The 15973-nt window shown below is 47.7% G+C and overlaps 1 protein-coding gene across 1 annotated transcript in view; it reads right to left on the bottom strand.

The window, feature by feature from the left end:
- Positions 1-15280, bottom strand: part of LOC144138975 (nose resistant to fluoxetine protein 6-like) — a 100771-nt gene extending 85491 nt beyond the window's left edge. The window contains exons 1-2 of the mRNA XM_077671478.1: positions 14989-15280; positions 12736-12950 (exon numbers count right to left, since the gene is read on the bottom strand). Of these exons, the coding sequence (XP_077527604.1) occupies positions 12736-12950; positions 14989-15280 (507 nt within the window). The remainder of the gene's footprint in view (positions 1-12735; positions 12951-14988) is intronic.
- Positions 15281-15973: the final 693 nt, after the last annotated feature.

Genomic DNA, 15973 nt, shown 5'->3' on the forward strand with positions numbered 1-15973 from the left:
TGTGACGTGTAAAATTGCATTACGACGTGGGGCAGTGCTCATGTGTATATATATATATATATGTGTGTGTTTTCGTCTGCTAATAAAACTGTTGGAAGTAGCGCCTTGTGTGTCCCACTCGCTTGTCCCTGTGTCCTAGCGCTTCAAGGTTCCGTCAGATCATTCTAGCTATTGAAAGGCTCCGGCTAGAAGGCTTTGTTGAAGGTGAGAAGACCCTTTATTCGACAAGCAGCAGCCCGAAACCGAGGAGGGACTTCGAACCACGATGATGATGATGATAGAGCGTTGCGCGCCCAGGCGATGATGTGCTGATGATGAACGGGCGAGGTAAGATGACGAAGACGATGCCGTGATGGCTAATAAATAGAGGGAAAACGATGAAGGAAGCTCGGCGCTCAGAGTTAGTCACTTGCGCTTACACTATATGTTGTTGTACCCTGTTTGCTGACTCTTGGTTATTTCCAGCATGCTCCTAGGAATGGCAAGCCATGCAGCACCATCACCACTTTCATTCCGTGGTGTGAATGCAACACAAAGGGAGTTGGACCACACACAACTTTGGTAATGGGCCCCACTCTGTGTTTCTACTACTCCAAATAAACAAGTTTTACCTGGACGTTTTGCCTCAGGCTGTCTCTACTACCTCTATGCAATGTTGATTGATGGTTGCATTTTAATGGCGCAAGGCCAACTGGGGCAAAGAGCGCCAAAAAAATGGTTAGCTACCACAGATTAAAGTCATACTAAAAGTGAATAGCACCAGAAGTAAAAGCAAATAAAGACAATGAGGATGGCTGGTGTAGAGGGCCAGGTTGTGATTATGCATGATACGATATGAGATTCAGAAATTTAACTTCTTATAGATAATTAAAAACTCGTTTGACAGTAAACATTGGTTCATCGCCTAAGAAGTGCGATGGGTGGAGTGGGATTTGTTGTCTGTAGATTTCTGGAAAGTGTTTGCGTCGTATGGTGTGGAGTGCCTTGCATGTGATTAGTATGTGAACTACGGATAGGCCCTCTCCACACCTGCTGCACATGGGTCTCGGAGACCCAGTGAGCAAGTGTGAATGTGTTACATAAGTGTGGCCTATCCGTAGCCTGGCTAAGGCTACTTCCTTGTGTCTGTCTTGTTTGTCTGTTATGTATCTACCTAAGTGTGGCTTTATAGTGTAGAGTTTGTTCTCTGTTTGTGTGTCCCCTGTTTCCTGCGAAGATTTGCGCAAGGCTGTCCGTACCAGTGGCTTCAGGTCGAGGTAGGGAACACATGGTACATCTATGCTACTGCGGAGAGCAGCTACAGCGGCACTCTGGTCAGCAATTTCGTTCCCCAGAATGCCACTGTGACCTGGAACCCAGCAAACAATTATTTTCAGTTTCGAGTGATGAGGAAAGGTTAAAGCTTTAATTAGATGCTGGAGGACAATGTTTTTTGTAGGTCTGAAGCAATGTAAGGCTGTTACCACACTTAGAGAGTCTGTAAAGATAATGGAGTGTTCTGTTCTAATGTGTGTAATGTGTTGTACTGCTAATAAGATACCATATGCTTCGGCCGTAAAAATGCTGCTATTTCTGTGTAACGTCTTCGTACTGGTAAAGTTTGGGCCGTGTGCAGCGCATGCGACGGCTGAAGAAGACTTCGAAGCATCGGTGTAGAAAGTGGTGTGGGGGTATTTGTGTTGTAACTGTAGAAAGTGCTGTAGTATAAGTTCTCTAGGCGCATTTCGTTTGTTGATATGTTTAAAAGAAATATCACACGAAATTGCTGACCTCTCCCAAGGCGAAATGAGGTCAGCAATAGAACACTTCATACTATCCTCAAATGAAATCCCTCGTTCCTCAGCGAGGGCTCTCACTCGGATAGAGAAAGGAGCGGGTATCGATGGCCGTGCTGCGAACAACGGATCGGATGAGGTGTTGGTTATGATAAAACTACATGGGTGGTTTTTTACAGAAGTCGTCTTAATAGCATACAGCAATGAAGTATACGAACGCTGGTGTTCAAGGCTCCACCTATCACACTCTGCATACAGGCTTTCAATGGGACTCGTCCGGAACGCTCCACATGCAAGACGGAGACCCAAGTGCAGCACTGGATCCAACATTTTCGGAGCCGTTTTACATGCGGACCCATAGACGACACTCCCGTAGTCCAACCGTGAGCCAATAAGGCTGGTAAATACGCGGAGGAGTATTTGTTTGTCCGCTCCGTAGGAGCAATGCGAAAGAACCTTCAGAATATTCATGGTTTTGAGGCTCTTCTGTTTCAGGTGTTTTATATGAGGAATAAATGTCAGTTTTTCATCTAGCACCACGCCTAAAAATTTGTGTTCTTTTTTGAGAGGGATTGAGACACCTTTAAGCTTAATATTAGGATCAGCATGGATTCCCCGCCTCCTTGAAAATACAACACAGGTACACTTCTCTGGATTAAGCCTAAATCCATTCCTGTCTGCCCAGTCAGCGAGTTTGTTGACACCAAGCTGGACTTGCCTCTCGCAAACGGACAGATTACATGATTTGAAGGAGATTTGAACGTCGTCTACATATAGCGAGTAAGAAATGCTTGGTGGCAATCCTTTCCCCAGAGTGTTCATTTTTATAATAAACAGCGTGCAGCTCAAAACGCCCCCTTGAGGCACACCGTTTTCCTGGACGTGAACTCGGGAATATCTATTGCCCACTCTCACACGAAAAGTTCTCTCCGACATGTAGCTTGCAAGAATATTAAACATGTTGCCTGACAAACCAAAAGACTTAAGGTCGCTAAGAATTCCATAGCGCCATGCAGTATCATACGCTTTTTCAATATCGAAAAATACTGTCATACAATACTGTTTATGAATAAATGCATCTTTGATGTAGGATTCTAAGGCAACGAGTTGATCATGTGTAGATCGCCCTGCCCTGAAACCTGCCTGGCAGCTCTCGAGAAGTCCATTGTACTCCAGGAAGTACACAAGCCTTCGGTTAATCATCTTCTCGAAAAGCTTGCAAAGGCAGCTCGTCAGGGCAATGGGTCGATAGCTAGCGGGAAAGGAAGGATCCTTCTCCTCTTTCAGGAAAGCTACAACTATAGCCTCCCTCCAAGAGTTTGGAATGTGCCCCGAAAGCCAAATCTTGTTATATAGGTGGAGGAGTGTTAGAAGAGTGTCTGAGTGTAGGTGCTGTATCATTGTATATGTGATGTTGTCTGGGCCTGGAGCTGAGGGTTTACAGGGGCTCAGAGCGGCTCTCAGCTCATGAAGTGAAAACTCCGAGTTATAAGAGGAGGTTGACTTATCATTATCAAGTAACGACTTCTTTTCAGCCAATAGTTTGTGTTTCATGAAAGTGCTAGTGTAGTGTGCTGAACTGGACACGTGTTGGAAGTGTTGTGCGAGTGTGTTAGCCTGGTCTTCCAGTGTGTCCCCTGTTGTACTAACCAGGGGCAGGCTGTGTGTCTGTTGTCCTTTTAGTTTGCGTATTCGTGTCCAGACTTTGCGAGTCAGTGTAAGAGTTTATGGATGTTACGAATGAGCGCCAACTCTCTCGTTTTGCCTCACGGCGCACACGTTTTCCCATCGCCTTAGCCCTTTTGAACAATAAAAGGTTTCCCGACGTGGGGTACCGGCGCAGGATACCCCACGCCTTGTTCTGGGCCTCTCGCGCCCGCCTGCAGTCCTCATTCCACCACGGCCTCCTCTGGTTGCGCGGGGCACCAGAGGCGTGGGGAATAGACTTTTCGGCGGCGTCGAGGATGTGTGCCGTGAGGAGTTGGGCGGCTTCATGTACGTGTAGGTGTGTTATATATGTGTAGTGTAGTTTGGAGATTTCTGTAAATGTATTCCAGTTTGCTTTTGCTTCATTGAACCTATTATGGGAAGTTGAACAGGTAGGGCCTTTGTCAATGTATGTTAATGAAGTAGGGAAGTGGTCACTACCGTATGGATTCGTGTCCACGCCCCATTCAAGAGACGGAAGAAGTACTGCCGATCCTATAGCCAGGTCAAGGTGTGAGTAGGTGTTGTGTCCTATATTATAATATGTTGGCTGTTTCTTGTTGAAAAGGCATGCTCCCGACGATGTTAAGAATTTCTCAATGAGGCGACCCCGGGCATCGGTGCGGGAAGAGCCCCAAAGAGAATTATGTGCATTCAGGTCGCCTATCAAGATGTAAGGTTCGGGCAACTGATCTACCAGCCCTTCGAAATCCGAGCTCGAGAGCTGGAAGTCAGGCGGTATGTAAAGGGAGCACACTGTTATTAATCTATTAAATATTATTGAACGGATCGCAACAGCTTCAAGGACAGTGTTTAAGGAGATGGTATTACATGCAATGCATTTTCGGGCAACAATAGCCACACCTCCTGAGGAGTGTTTGCATCCATCTCTGTCTTTTCTAAATACCATATAATTATTCAGGAAGTTTGCCTTTTTGCTGCTCAGATGAGTTTCCTGCAGGCACATTATACTTGGCTGCTTGGTGTGCAGTATCTGATATATATCGTCAAGATTTTTGATGAGGCCTCTACAGTTCCATTGTATAATATTTTCCCTTCCCATTATTTGCAAAAGCGACTGGAAATGTGTGAGAATGAGTGTTTACGTATTGTCTTTCGGGGCTGTGACTCTTGGTTTTTTGGGCTTATCGGATGGTTTGGACGATGGTGCCCGTTCCTTCCGCTGCACTGCAGACAGATAGGGTCCAACGTCCATGTCTTCATCCGACGTCCTCGGAGTGCCCAACGGATTGGGCTCCTTGGACGTGACACCCTTGTGGGTGCTCTTTTCTGCAACCGCCGCCACCGATGGCATCGGCACTGCCAGAAGTGCCACAGGCGGTGCGGCAGGGGCGGGAGCTGCTGCGCGGTCCCCCATCTCCACCTCCATATCCGTACCCTCACTTGAGCTTTGGACAGGTCGAGAAGAAATGGCGGAAGGAGCAGCGCCCCCAACTGACTCAGTTGCCACCACAGCGGCTGGTGACTGAACAAGCACTGTGGTGACGGGTTGGGCTGTCGGAGACAACCCAGTGGGGGGCTGGGGTGGGACCAGATCAGACTCACTGAACTGGGTCGCCACCGAGACCAGACGCCGCTCTGCCCCCCGGCGAGCTGCGTCGGCGTACCTTGGAGAAGCAAAGCAGGCAAACCTTTTGCGTGCTTCCGGGTACGAGATGTTTTCGGTTACCTTCAAGTTAATGATGCGTTTCTCTAGTTTGAACCTTTCACAGGTACGCGAGTACGCTGCATGGGGTCCTTCACAATTTGGGCATTTCATGCTACTGGCTTTACAATTGTCTGTAGGGTGGTCGTGATCAGAACATTTGGCACATGTCAGTTTCCCCCGACACTGTAAAGTGCCGTGCCCATAGCGCTGGCACTTGTAGCACCGACGCGGATTGGGAACATAGGGACGAACTTCACAGCGGATGAAGCCGGCATTTACATATTGAGGGAGGTTGCAACGGTCGAAAGTGAGAATTACATGCTTTGTTTTTATTTCCTGGTTGTCTCTACGGATGGTGATTCGTCTGACTGCAGTAACGCCTTGCTCACGCAGGCCCTCCAGCAAGTCGGAGTCTTTTTCGTCCTTTAGGTCAAACTGAGAGATTACACCTTGGCATGTGTTTAGACTGCGGTGAGGAGTTACCTTAATTTGCAAGTCACCGATCATGCTCTGTTCGAGGAGAATTTTAGACTGTTGTTGATTCTCTATTTCCACAAGGATTTCACCACTGGTTAGCTTTTTTGCTTTGTAGTTCGTGCCCAGAATGTTTTCAAGAAACTTAGCAATGAGGAAGACTGACTTCGATGTAAGAGGTTCAGATTTTTCTGCAGATTCCATGATCAAAAACCGGGGAAAATTGTCAGGTCTGGAGAATTCTATGGTAGGTAGTGGTGGGAAATTCACTTCGGTGCGGCCCCTTTTCGGGGGCCGATCACGTTTGGGGGGGGGGGGGGTTTGAAAATGCCATATAGCATAGTATAAAAGCAGGGAGACGGGGGTACTTTCTTCTTTGACCTTACCCTGGTAGTCAAAGAGGTCCCGGAGCTCCCTGCCTGGTGAACAGACAGGGAGCCCATCCGCCGGAGCTTGACCTGGGCTCCGACGGCCACCGTTCGTGGTTTCTAACCCTCCACCTATAAACACATCGCCACGGTTGGATCCAGCTTATGTTTGGGGGCTCGGGGTCCGCGGTATCGCCAGTACCGTCACCAAGATTGCTCAAGGTGCCCCGTGCGGGGCTCTATGCAATGTTAGGCAGGTGGGGAGATAGGAACAATTAGCGTAAGGTGCATGCTAAAAAATAGGAAAAGATGACATGGTCAACAAGCAAAACCACCTGTCAGTACCCCGCTTGGGCACTTGTTAAAGGGACCCCGAAAAGCTTTGTGAAGGTGGCAATCAAATGCATTCAGGTGGTAGAACACATAACGGGGGGTTTTTGAGCCAAGTGTGAGCCTCATACGTTGTACGGATAATTTGTAAACAATTTGTGAAGATCGCCTTTTTCAGCCGATGAGCGCGACGCCGCAGCGAGCCGACCGCGGCTGACGCAACGGCGAAGGCGACCCAATTCGCCCAATCGCCGGCGAGGTCGGCCGGCTTCTTTTGGCTTCCGACTGCCATTGGCTTCCGGCTGCTCTTCCTCCTTCTTGCGCGATCCCGAGCCAAAGGCGGCAAAGGCGGGTCCGCAGCGATTCACGCGTGCCTAGGCGCATGAATGTAGATAGCGCAGAACTGAAGTCGAGCGTCGCGATGTCACATGGCTATTGCCAGTGTTTCCAGCTGCTTTGAAGGAAGCAGAGAGGGAGGAGGAGTCGATCGGCAAGTGGGGAGAGGTGCATTTAATTGCTTCTGGCGCAGCTAATACTGAATGTAGATCAATAATTCCAACGGCATTGCATCGCTATATTGGTGCTACGCGACAATACAGGCCTTTTGTAACTTTTACAGAAGGCTTTTCTGGGACCCTTTAATTCTTCAGGCAGTGTTTTGTGCAGCACTGCAAGGACAAGCCAACTGAACCAAAGGCATGAGGTGAACAATGCGCTTGTTTGGCAAACTATACTCAGCTAAAGGTGCATATGAACTGAAGTTACTGCTTAGAAAATTGTCTTGGTGAATGTTGGTAGTCACATTTATTTTGAGCTACAATGACTGCTTGTGCACCGTCAACCTTCAGCATTTATACTAGTATTGCCTTATGTGGCATACTTTGAACCTTGCACAATGTGTCTGGCGTACAATATGTTTTGCCCGTACTACCTGCCATGCGATTTCACGAGTTGTCCGAAGCAAACGAGGGTCCATTCGATTTGCCTGCAGCACGCGAACCAGTTCAGGTGGTGCATCATTTCGCCATTCGTTTTAGCAGAGCAGATTGTGGCACCCAAACCGCACTATTAGATTCACTGGCTGTGCAGATGAGTGCAAGACTGCATGGCTTTGTCTCCACTCCCAAACAAGGATGTGCAGAAACAGACCAAGAGTGCAAGTCTAGTTCCACTGCTTATGCAGGATTTTTTGCAGTGAACTGATTCAGGTGCAGGCTGAATCAAACGAACGAACAATGCTTCAATTTTTTGGGCAATTGCAAGTGGTGTTTGCACAAATTCAGGAACAAAGCTAACAGTCTGTGGGAACAAATATATGCACAAATGAGCAAAGCACGATTGAGAGTTCAGGTCGCTAATGACAGTAACTGATAAGATTAGTAGGAAAGACTAGCCATGCAGGAAAGAAACAATATCAAGGACAGACTCACAACAAGGTTTTTATTAATATATGCACAGATCTATAGCGGTATCCTGATTGCCAGGGCCAAATATTTTTCCGATAATAGACATGTAGACAGGAAACTAAGAAATAAAAACCTATCATGATATTACTTGCTTTGCAGGTCAAATTTCACACAAAGCAGAACATGCATTCATTCAGTTTTTTTCTGCCTGCATTCACATATCCTATATTTTGCGGCAGTACACGAAAAACACTGGCACAATTTCTGTGATTTCCTGCTCCTTCCAGGCGCATTCAAAAAACGTTCCGAGCTGTTACTACTATTCTACTGCACACATACGAGTACGTCCTTTGTTACCTCGGCGTTCAGTGGGGGGAAGGTCTACGCTTCAGCGTCGTCGGGTGCTCCTTCCTGAGAGAACGAAGCTGCGAACACGCATCCGCAGGGTCGAGGTAGCGGGCAGTACCTTGAATCTAAGAACCACGCCGCGCTAAAGCTACGTCATCAGGGGGAAATATTCCGCGGGCACGCAAACGTTGCGGGCACACATCGTCGTCTGCCAGCCCTGATACGTCCTCGAAAGCAAAATGTGCCCGCTGTGCCCGTGCTACAAATCACAACCAGCGGGGTCGAAACTGGCACAATTTTCAACAGGACATCACCGACTAAAACACCGTACAATGAGACAATATCGACACGTGCGCCTGAACGTTCACCAACGCTACACCGCCATGATGGCTTTGAACTTTAAAAAAATCTTATGCAACGTCAAATCCTGTTTTCTGCTATGTGACGACATTTTAACCGGCCAATCAGAGCGCCGCTCCTTCTGGCCCGATATGCTTGTGCTGCGCGGTGCACTGCAAGCTCGAGGCCAGGCGTCTGTACGACTGCGCAAAAAAAAAAAAAAATACGCAGAACGGCCGACGTGAGACGATACGCTGTTGTCGCGGCCGGTCGGGGCACGAACGAGTACAGTAGATAGCTGTGCGGCCCACTGCGCGATCGCGGCCGGGCGACTCTTCGAGAGCGCGAGTACGGCCGACGTGTTGTCACTGTTATCGCGCCGGTTGGGGCGCTAACAAGTACAGCATGCGGCGCACTGGTCGTAATCGATTCAGTTCAAACAACTTCGTCAAAAATTATAAAAACTAGCCGCTGTTTGCTACATTTCGCTCACCGATTAAAAAAAAGAAAATGATTAAGGGGGGCACATTTGGCAGCATTGAGCCTCGGGAAAGGTCACTGCTTCACGATGCCAGTGAAGGCATGGGGCTCTTCGATTTGCAGTCCCAGACTCACCGCGGACTCCCCGATAAGAAGTCCGGCATTCGATTTTCCCATGTATCCCTATGGCTCCGGGGAATCCTTGGACTACCCGCGGACTATCCGCGGTGAGTCCGAGACTGTAAATCGAAGAGCCCCACTGCAGTGCTTTCGTAGCTGCATGGCATCATTCTCTAGAGATTTGACGTAGGCACCCTGCTAATAGGAACAAAACTGCCCGTGCAAATAAAAATAACAAAATTCTGGATTTGAACTTTGATAACATATGTGCTGAAACCGAATTTTTCACGCTAGCCGGCATGTTTCGACGCTTTCCTCCCACGGCAGCTTTTTTTTCTTATCTCACAAACACGGGATGGTTGTATCGGCACAGGGCATATTCGCTGTGCCGGTGCCCTTCTGGCGCTAAACACTGCCTGTTGTGTACCTATTTCCTAGCTCCCAGCTTCGCCACGACGCCTGTGTTTTCGTTTTACCGCACTATTACAGGCGCGTCTCAGCAGCTCGCAGCGAAGCTATAACCGTTGTGCGAACCTCCAAACCCCTTTGCGTGCATGTTTTTAAGTGTTTGAAAAAGCGGACGACCCGAAACACAGGTCATGCGCGCCGTCTTTTCGCAGGCAGAATTTACCGTGGGAGAATCCGCCGGCTGCGCCCACTTGATTCCTGCGTGTAACGTCACTTCCGGCGGGCTGTAATGGCCGCCCTTTTTTCTAGTTTCGGTTTGAAAATAGCATTTCTGATCTTCGTTTGCGATGCAACGCCGCATATTTGGGCCTCCAAATTTTGCAGGTAGCACTTTTTAAGGTAATACTACCGGAAAATAGTGCTTAAGGAGCGGAAAACTTCGTTGCGGTTGGGCTTCGAATACTTAATTCAACATTATGTAAATTCACGTAAAATTTTTGAAAAACCAGCTGTGAGAACAAAAAAGTTGGGAGAGAAACTTGCTGCAAGAGTTCCTCATAGCTACGTCGGAGTCAACACGGTGACGTTACGCTAAATTTAAACTTGCTAACGTTTACCTCTCAGAACTCTAAAGCAACCATGTTAGACGAATGAATCGCATTCACTTCGTTCTTGAACCTCCAACGATCCGATATATCATACCGGTAATCAGATCTGTCATTCTTTTTTGATTCAGGATGATAGCCTTTCTTGGGCTACTTAAACGCAGAAATTTTGGTCTGTCTGCATGTCTGTCTGCCGGTCTGTAAAGAGGTTTATTTGTCCATCGAAGCAGATACATAACATGCCTCGATGCAACTAAGCATCAGGTAAGAAATAAGCATTACAAAAGGGAAACACACACAAAGACAACAATCCAGAAATGGCTGCCGCTGGCCTACATACAAGTTTTAAGCCTGTCTGTGCCTTGATTCAGCCACCCGGCCAAAGTGAAACAGGAGCTGCGCAATGAACAAGTATGAACAAGTATGAACAAGTATGAGCCTTTTATGAACAAGTATGAACATATGTTCATACTTGTCAACATTCCTGAACAAGAACAAGACATTACGCAGACATAAGGCAGAAAATCTATACATAAGTAATATTTGCAGTGTTGTTTTTATTAAAAATTTTGGATGCTTGGTTTTTGCGATAGTAAATAAAATACTACATCAACTGCAGAAAGCCGTTCCCTGCTGTTGCCCGCGCTACTATAGCTCCTGGCGCCATTTAGGAAATCAAACAGCGACGAAAGGTTCCACTGGATAGGTTCAACATTCCGCTTGGAACGCTCGTGGAGTAGGGCAACGTGGTTCTATAAACATTGTAGTAGGATGCCTCGATTCACGCGTGTCTCCGCCGTAACGCAGCATTGGCATCGAGGCACCCAACTTGGAGAAGTAGAACGCGGTAAATATACATTGACTTGAGCAAACCACTAGCGTTTCATCTTGGGATGAACGAGATTGGACAGGTACAGCACGAAAGGTGAGCGCGAAAGAAAAGGGAGGCATTTACTTGTTAAAGGCGCCAGTCGACTATCGTCTTTCGTTGACATTTGCAAGGAAAGGAGCAGATACGCGGCCATTTTTTTTTTTTGCATACGCCTTTTTTTCTCTTCCTTCGATCCACCGCTGCTTAGAAGAACTCTCATTCCTTGATTATCCTTGTGTTCTGTATGTTTATTATACAACACAAGTCAAACTCTCTGCTCTGGTGCTGCCTCCGAATTAGTTCTTCTCAACGATGAACCAATTGGTTTTTGCGTTCATTCAAAAGTGTACCCCAGGGATCGGTTCTTGGCCCCCTCTTATTTCTAATATATATTAATGACCTCCCGTCTCTTGTAAATTCTAACGTACACCTTTTTGCCGATGACTGCGTAATATTTCGTGAAGAACTCTCTGATTATGCCAATACCACTCTCCAATCTGACCTCAATGTTGTCGCTAACTGGATTAATTCGTAGCGTATAAAACTAAATATTAACAAATGAAAAGCTATGCGGATATCTCGCACTAATACCACTACATTTTGTTACTTTCTAAACGACATTCCGGTAGAAGCTGTAGAGTCGTATAAGTATTTAGGTGTCCACATAACAAGTAGCCTGACCTGGTCCCTTGATATTGAAAATATAATGAACAGCGCTAACCGCATTTTAGGTTACTTACGACGAAACTTCTATAACGCACCGCTAGAAATTAAATTACTGCTGCTCAAAACACTAATTCGACCAAAACTAGAATACGCTTCAACTGTTTGGGACCCTCACCACGCTAATATAATTAACGCACTTGAACTGGTACAGAATAACTGTGTTCGTTTTATACTATCTAATTATAAACGAGGTGAAGTATAAGTGCCATGAATTCAAACATTGGGCTTCCATCCTTATCATCTCGCCGAAAGATTTCTCGCTTAACTTTGTTCTATAAGCTTTATCACCATGTTGCTCTTCGCGATGAACTAATTTCCCGGCCTCTGTACCTTTCTTCTCGCATCGATCATCGTTACAAAGTGGGTTTTCAGCCAACCAACACGAAGGGTTTTTTCAGTCTATTTTGTCGCTTACATCTCGGGAATGGAACCACCTCCCCGAAAATATTGTTAGAACTGCCGATAACCATTTGTTTCGTGCATGCGTAGCAAAGATTGTATAATTAGGAACAACGTCATGTATCTTTCTTATTACATTACAAATTACACTGTATTTACACTGTATTTACACTGTACACTGTACAGTGTACACTGTATTTACACTGTATTTACACTGTACACTGTATTACATTACAAATTACACTGTATTTGTATTCTGTATTATTTTGACTTGTAACCACTCCCCTCTGTAATGCATCTGGCCCTGAGGGTAAAATAAATAAATAAAATCAATAAATAAGGGCCCGTCGGGAGACACTTATTTGAAATTTACTTTTCTCTAATGCCTTTCCCCGTGCTCACGTCTTTTCTGTTATTTTTTCTGCACGTCATCTCACTGGTAGGCCCCTATTCCAATGATTTTCGCGATAGTTGACGGGTTATTTTTCAGGTGCCTAATTTTCCGGACATGCTCAATTAATTATTCTGGCTTTTTATCGGCTCCCGGACCTTAAGTTTTTTGGTGGAACATTTGCTTTTTCGGACTGCCCGATTTTTCGGGCATTTTCAGGGTGCCTGTATACGTGTCTGAATAATCGGTCGTCGACTCGACTGTGTGTCAGCTTAAACCAAAGAGTGGTTCGAGCCGCAACTCGAGCGAAGCAGCTCACCCGGGGGTGTGTCATCACTATGGCCTTGATGAGGTACCCTTCCAGGTCCGTCCTGTTGCCCCCCGCGAACAGCCTGAGGTTGCAGTACTGCCCGCGGATTGTCTCGGTGCCGTACTCGTCGTGCACCACGGTCTCCACGCACTCGTCGAAAGCGCCCAGGTCGGTCAGGGTGCTCTGCAGCGCCCCCGTGGGGTACTTGCCGGACGCGTCGACCACTGCACGAGAGGTGCACGAGCCGCAATTGTGCCTGCAGTTCGGACGACTGAAACCATGCACGTATTCCCAGTTGGAGTGCCCACGCATCCGTGGGCACGAGAAGTGACTGCGGAACTGCACATCCGGTCAAGCGAATGGCTGCCCTTTACTCTGCCCGCTGAGTTGAAGCATCCTTGGTCAGGACACTACCCACGACACCTCTAGCTTCTCTTTTTCTTTTAAAAATGGTTCAACCTTTTATCAATAAGTTTCTTATTTAAAAAGCGGCTATGGAATGATTTTGTTGCTGTAACTGAAAAGAAGCCGGCCAATAGCAGCGATATAGCTGGAGTGACGTCACTCGAGACGGCAAGCAAAACTCAGGCAGTGAAAGAGCGGAAGATGTTTAGACCGAGTTTCTAAGTTTTCTAGTGGGCGTAGAGCAGTAATAATCGGCTGAGGTACTTCCTGATCACCTAATATCCACACTGGATGCGCTTGTTGACTACGTTCAAAAAGCACTTCCCATTTCGAAAAAAAAAAATTTTTGTATAAGAAAGTGTCGCTGAGTTCCATTTAGGCTTTCGCCTTAAAAACGATATTTATCTTGGGGAAAAACATGTGGCGTATAATGGCCGTAATATATCATTAGCTTTTCAATGGCACCTGTTTCCTGTGATCTAAAAGCAAAGGGCACGACACTGGTGTGTGCTACGGCAGCGACATGTTGTGTGGAGTGGTTGGGCGTTAATAAGTTTTCCAAAGAGGCCTTTTGCTCGCTTCACGTGGTTGTGTCAACTGTTCCTGATTCGGCGAAGAGCGTAGATTATCAACCAATAATTTCGCTATTTCTGAGGAATCCGACATGGTGACAAAGTATTCTCGATCCGAAAGGATCACAGAAAGTTGCGTAGCCTCCCAACTGGCTACTGCGCCCCTATCGAAGCGTCACTACCGAAACTGTTCTCCCAGATTCGTCATCTTTTAAATCGCGTTTATGTCCCTATGCAATACACTACTCACGGCCTTCCGTCCGCGGCAGAATCCGATAGGAGTTCATTACCACGTTAAGATCGTTGCTCTGATAGAACGCTGGCAGTAGAAGAAATAACTTTATTTCCACAAGGACCCCTAGTCTGGAGCTCCCCGGATAGTTGACAGGGCCATCTCTGCGCGTTCTACGAGTAACCTTTGCACTCCCGCGCTAGGTTCGGCCAGCCTCCTTCCCCACGAAGGGGGGTATGATTGGGTATGGGGAAGTTTGAGGTTTTGTGTGCATGTCCTGAGAGTATGATAGAATGATAGATGCTAGGGTAATCCCCGCAGTTAGGACACTTGGGGGTCCCCGGCAGTCGCTGGAATCGGTGTGTGATGTGTAGAGTAGGTAGCGTGTTTGCCTGAATCTGCCTCAGTATCGCGTATAGATGGTATTCGTTGAAAAGTTTAGCGGTCAATTTCTTCGCTTGGCAACACTGGAAACGGCCACAGACATGGCCGATGCGCCACGGACATGGACAAGTACCGCCATCCCGCGGAGCCCGACGTAACGAGTGACGGCGCACTCACATGGTTGCATGGAGGAGAAGAGGGGTGCCTGATATGGGGGCCGTGCGCACAACGTCGCCTAGCAACAGACGATTGGCCACAGATATGGCGGCGCACTCACATGGCTGCCTGCATGCATTCCACGCAATTGAATACCGGCCATTCCCGGCGCGTGAGCGTTTTGTGTGGTGTGGGGTGCTTCTGTCTATTTTGACGGGCTGTCCGTAGGATATCTCTAATAAACTGGTTCTTGATGTTCTGGTTGCGTCCCATGAATGTGAAAGTGAAAGCTCAGACGCGCGGTGGTCTAACACTCGGGGGGGGGGGGGGGGGGGGGCGTGCACGCTCTCATTTCCTGGCATGCCTTTGTGCCCAGGTACCCAGATCACCTTGTAACACTTCTGACTTGTAGCGAGGTCCAACGCTGGCAGTAAATTTTAAAACGCGCCTCTACTTTGGCGAATATTGTTCGTCATATTGTTCGTCATCGCTTTTAAAAAGGGGGAAACTCACGTCTCATTGCCCACGGTTCCAGGTTCCTGATGCCGCGCACAAACTTGAGGAGACCCACGCTGCACTCGGTCGACAGGTCGGCGCTGAGGAGCTGCCGCTTGAACCCAGACGCCTGCCCGTCCAAGAAGTTGCCGATCAGCTGTTTCAGCCTGTCGGCGTAGTTCACCTGCTGGTGTTCCGCCGTCGGCTCATGAGAATGCGTTCCGGATTCATCGTTGACTGGTGCGGTGCTCCCGCACGGAACGAGATCAACAAACAACAAGGCTGACCAAAAGATCACTGGCCACCTCATGTTGGCACTTTGTTTAACAGCAACCTCTCAACGCAACTTCAAAAGTCAGCAAACGCGCAAGAAAGGGAAAAAAGTTGGAGATTAGGTTGACATCGATTCTTATACACTCCTGTAAAAAACACCCGTTCCAGGCTTTCACGAAAGCCGATTCCCGTCTGCAGGCCAAAGGCGTCGATTCGCCTCTTATCGCCTTATAAAATAACCTCACGTCGTGGCGCGATGCCTGACAGCGGGAACGTAAGCGCGCACCATAAAGCAGTCGGATTTATGTTTTCTCCAGCGAGCTTTTCCGAAACGTTTGCGTGGCTCTGCCATGACTTCCACGTAGAAAGGCGGCAAGAAGGAAGCGCTAACTTAGTACGGGCGCTTCGGAGACACGCGCGCGATCGTGGCCGAATGTCACGTCCAAGATGACCAACAGCCGTGGGTGCGTAAGCACCTAGCCCCGACACTTAACACGGATAATTTGGAATAAATCCTTCCTGTGTAAGAAGCAGGTAAATTAGACTGTGGAGTTCCTTTGTGCAGCGGAGAGGAGCAATGGGGCTAACTCCCCGTTTCTTTTGTGTCCGTAGGACGACAAAGATCCCTCGTTGTCTCAGCTTCCGGGCCGGCGTTCTCTGCACGTGCCGTGGCTCCCCGCACGTGTTCTCCTCTCACGCCCCTCTCTCTTCAACCACCTGCTCGCCTCCG

This window comes from Haemaphysalis longicornis, unplaced genomic scaffold (genome assembly GCF_048455015.1).
Source record: "Haemaphysalis longicornis isolate Haplotype H1 unplaced genomic scaffold, Haemaphysalis longicornis Haplotype H1 scaffold_5, whole genome shotgun sequence".
Lineage (NCBI taxonomy): Eukaryota > Metazoa > Arthropoda > Arachnida > Ixodida > Ixodidae > Haemaphysalis > Haemaphysalis longicornis.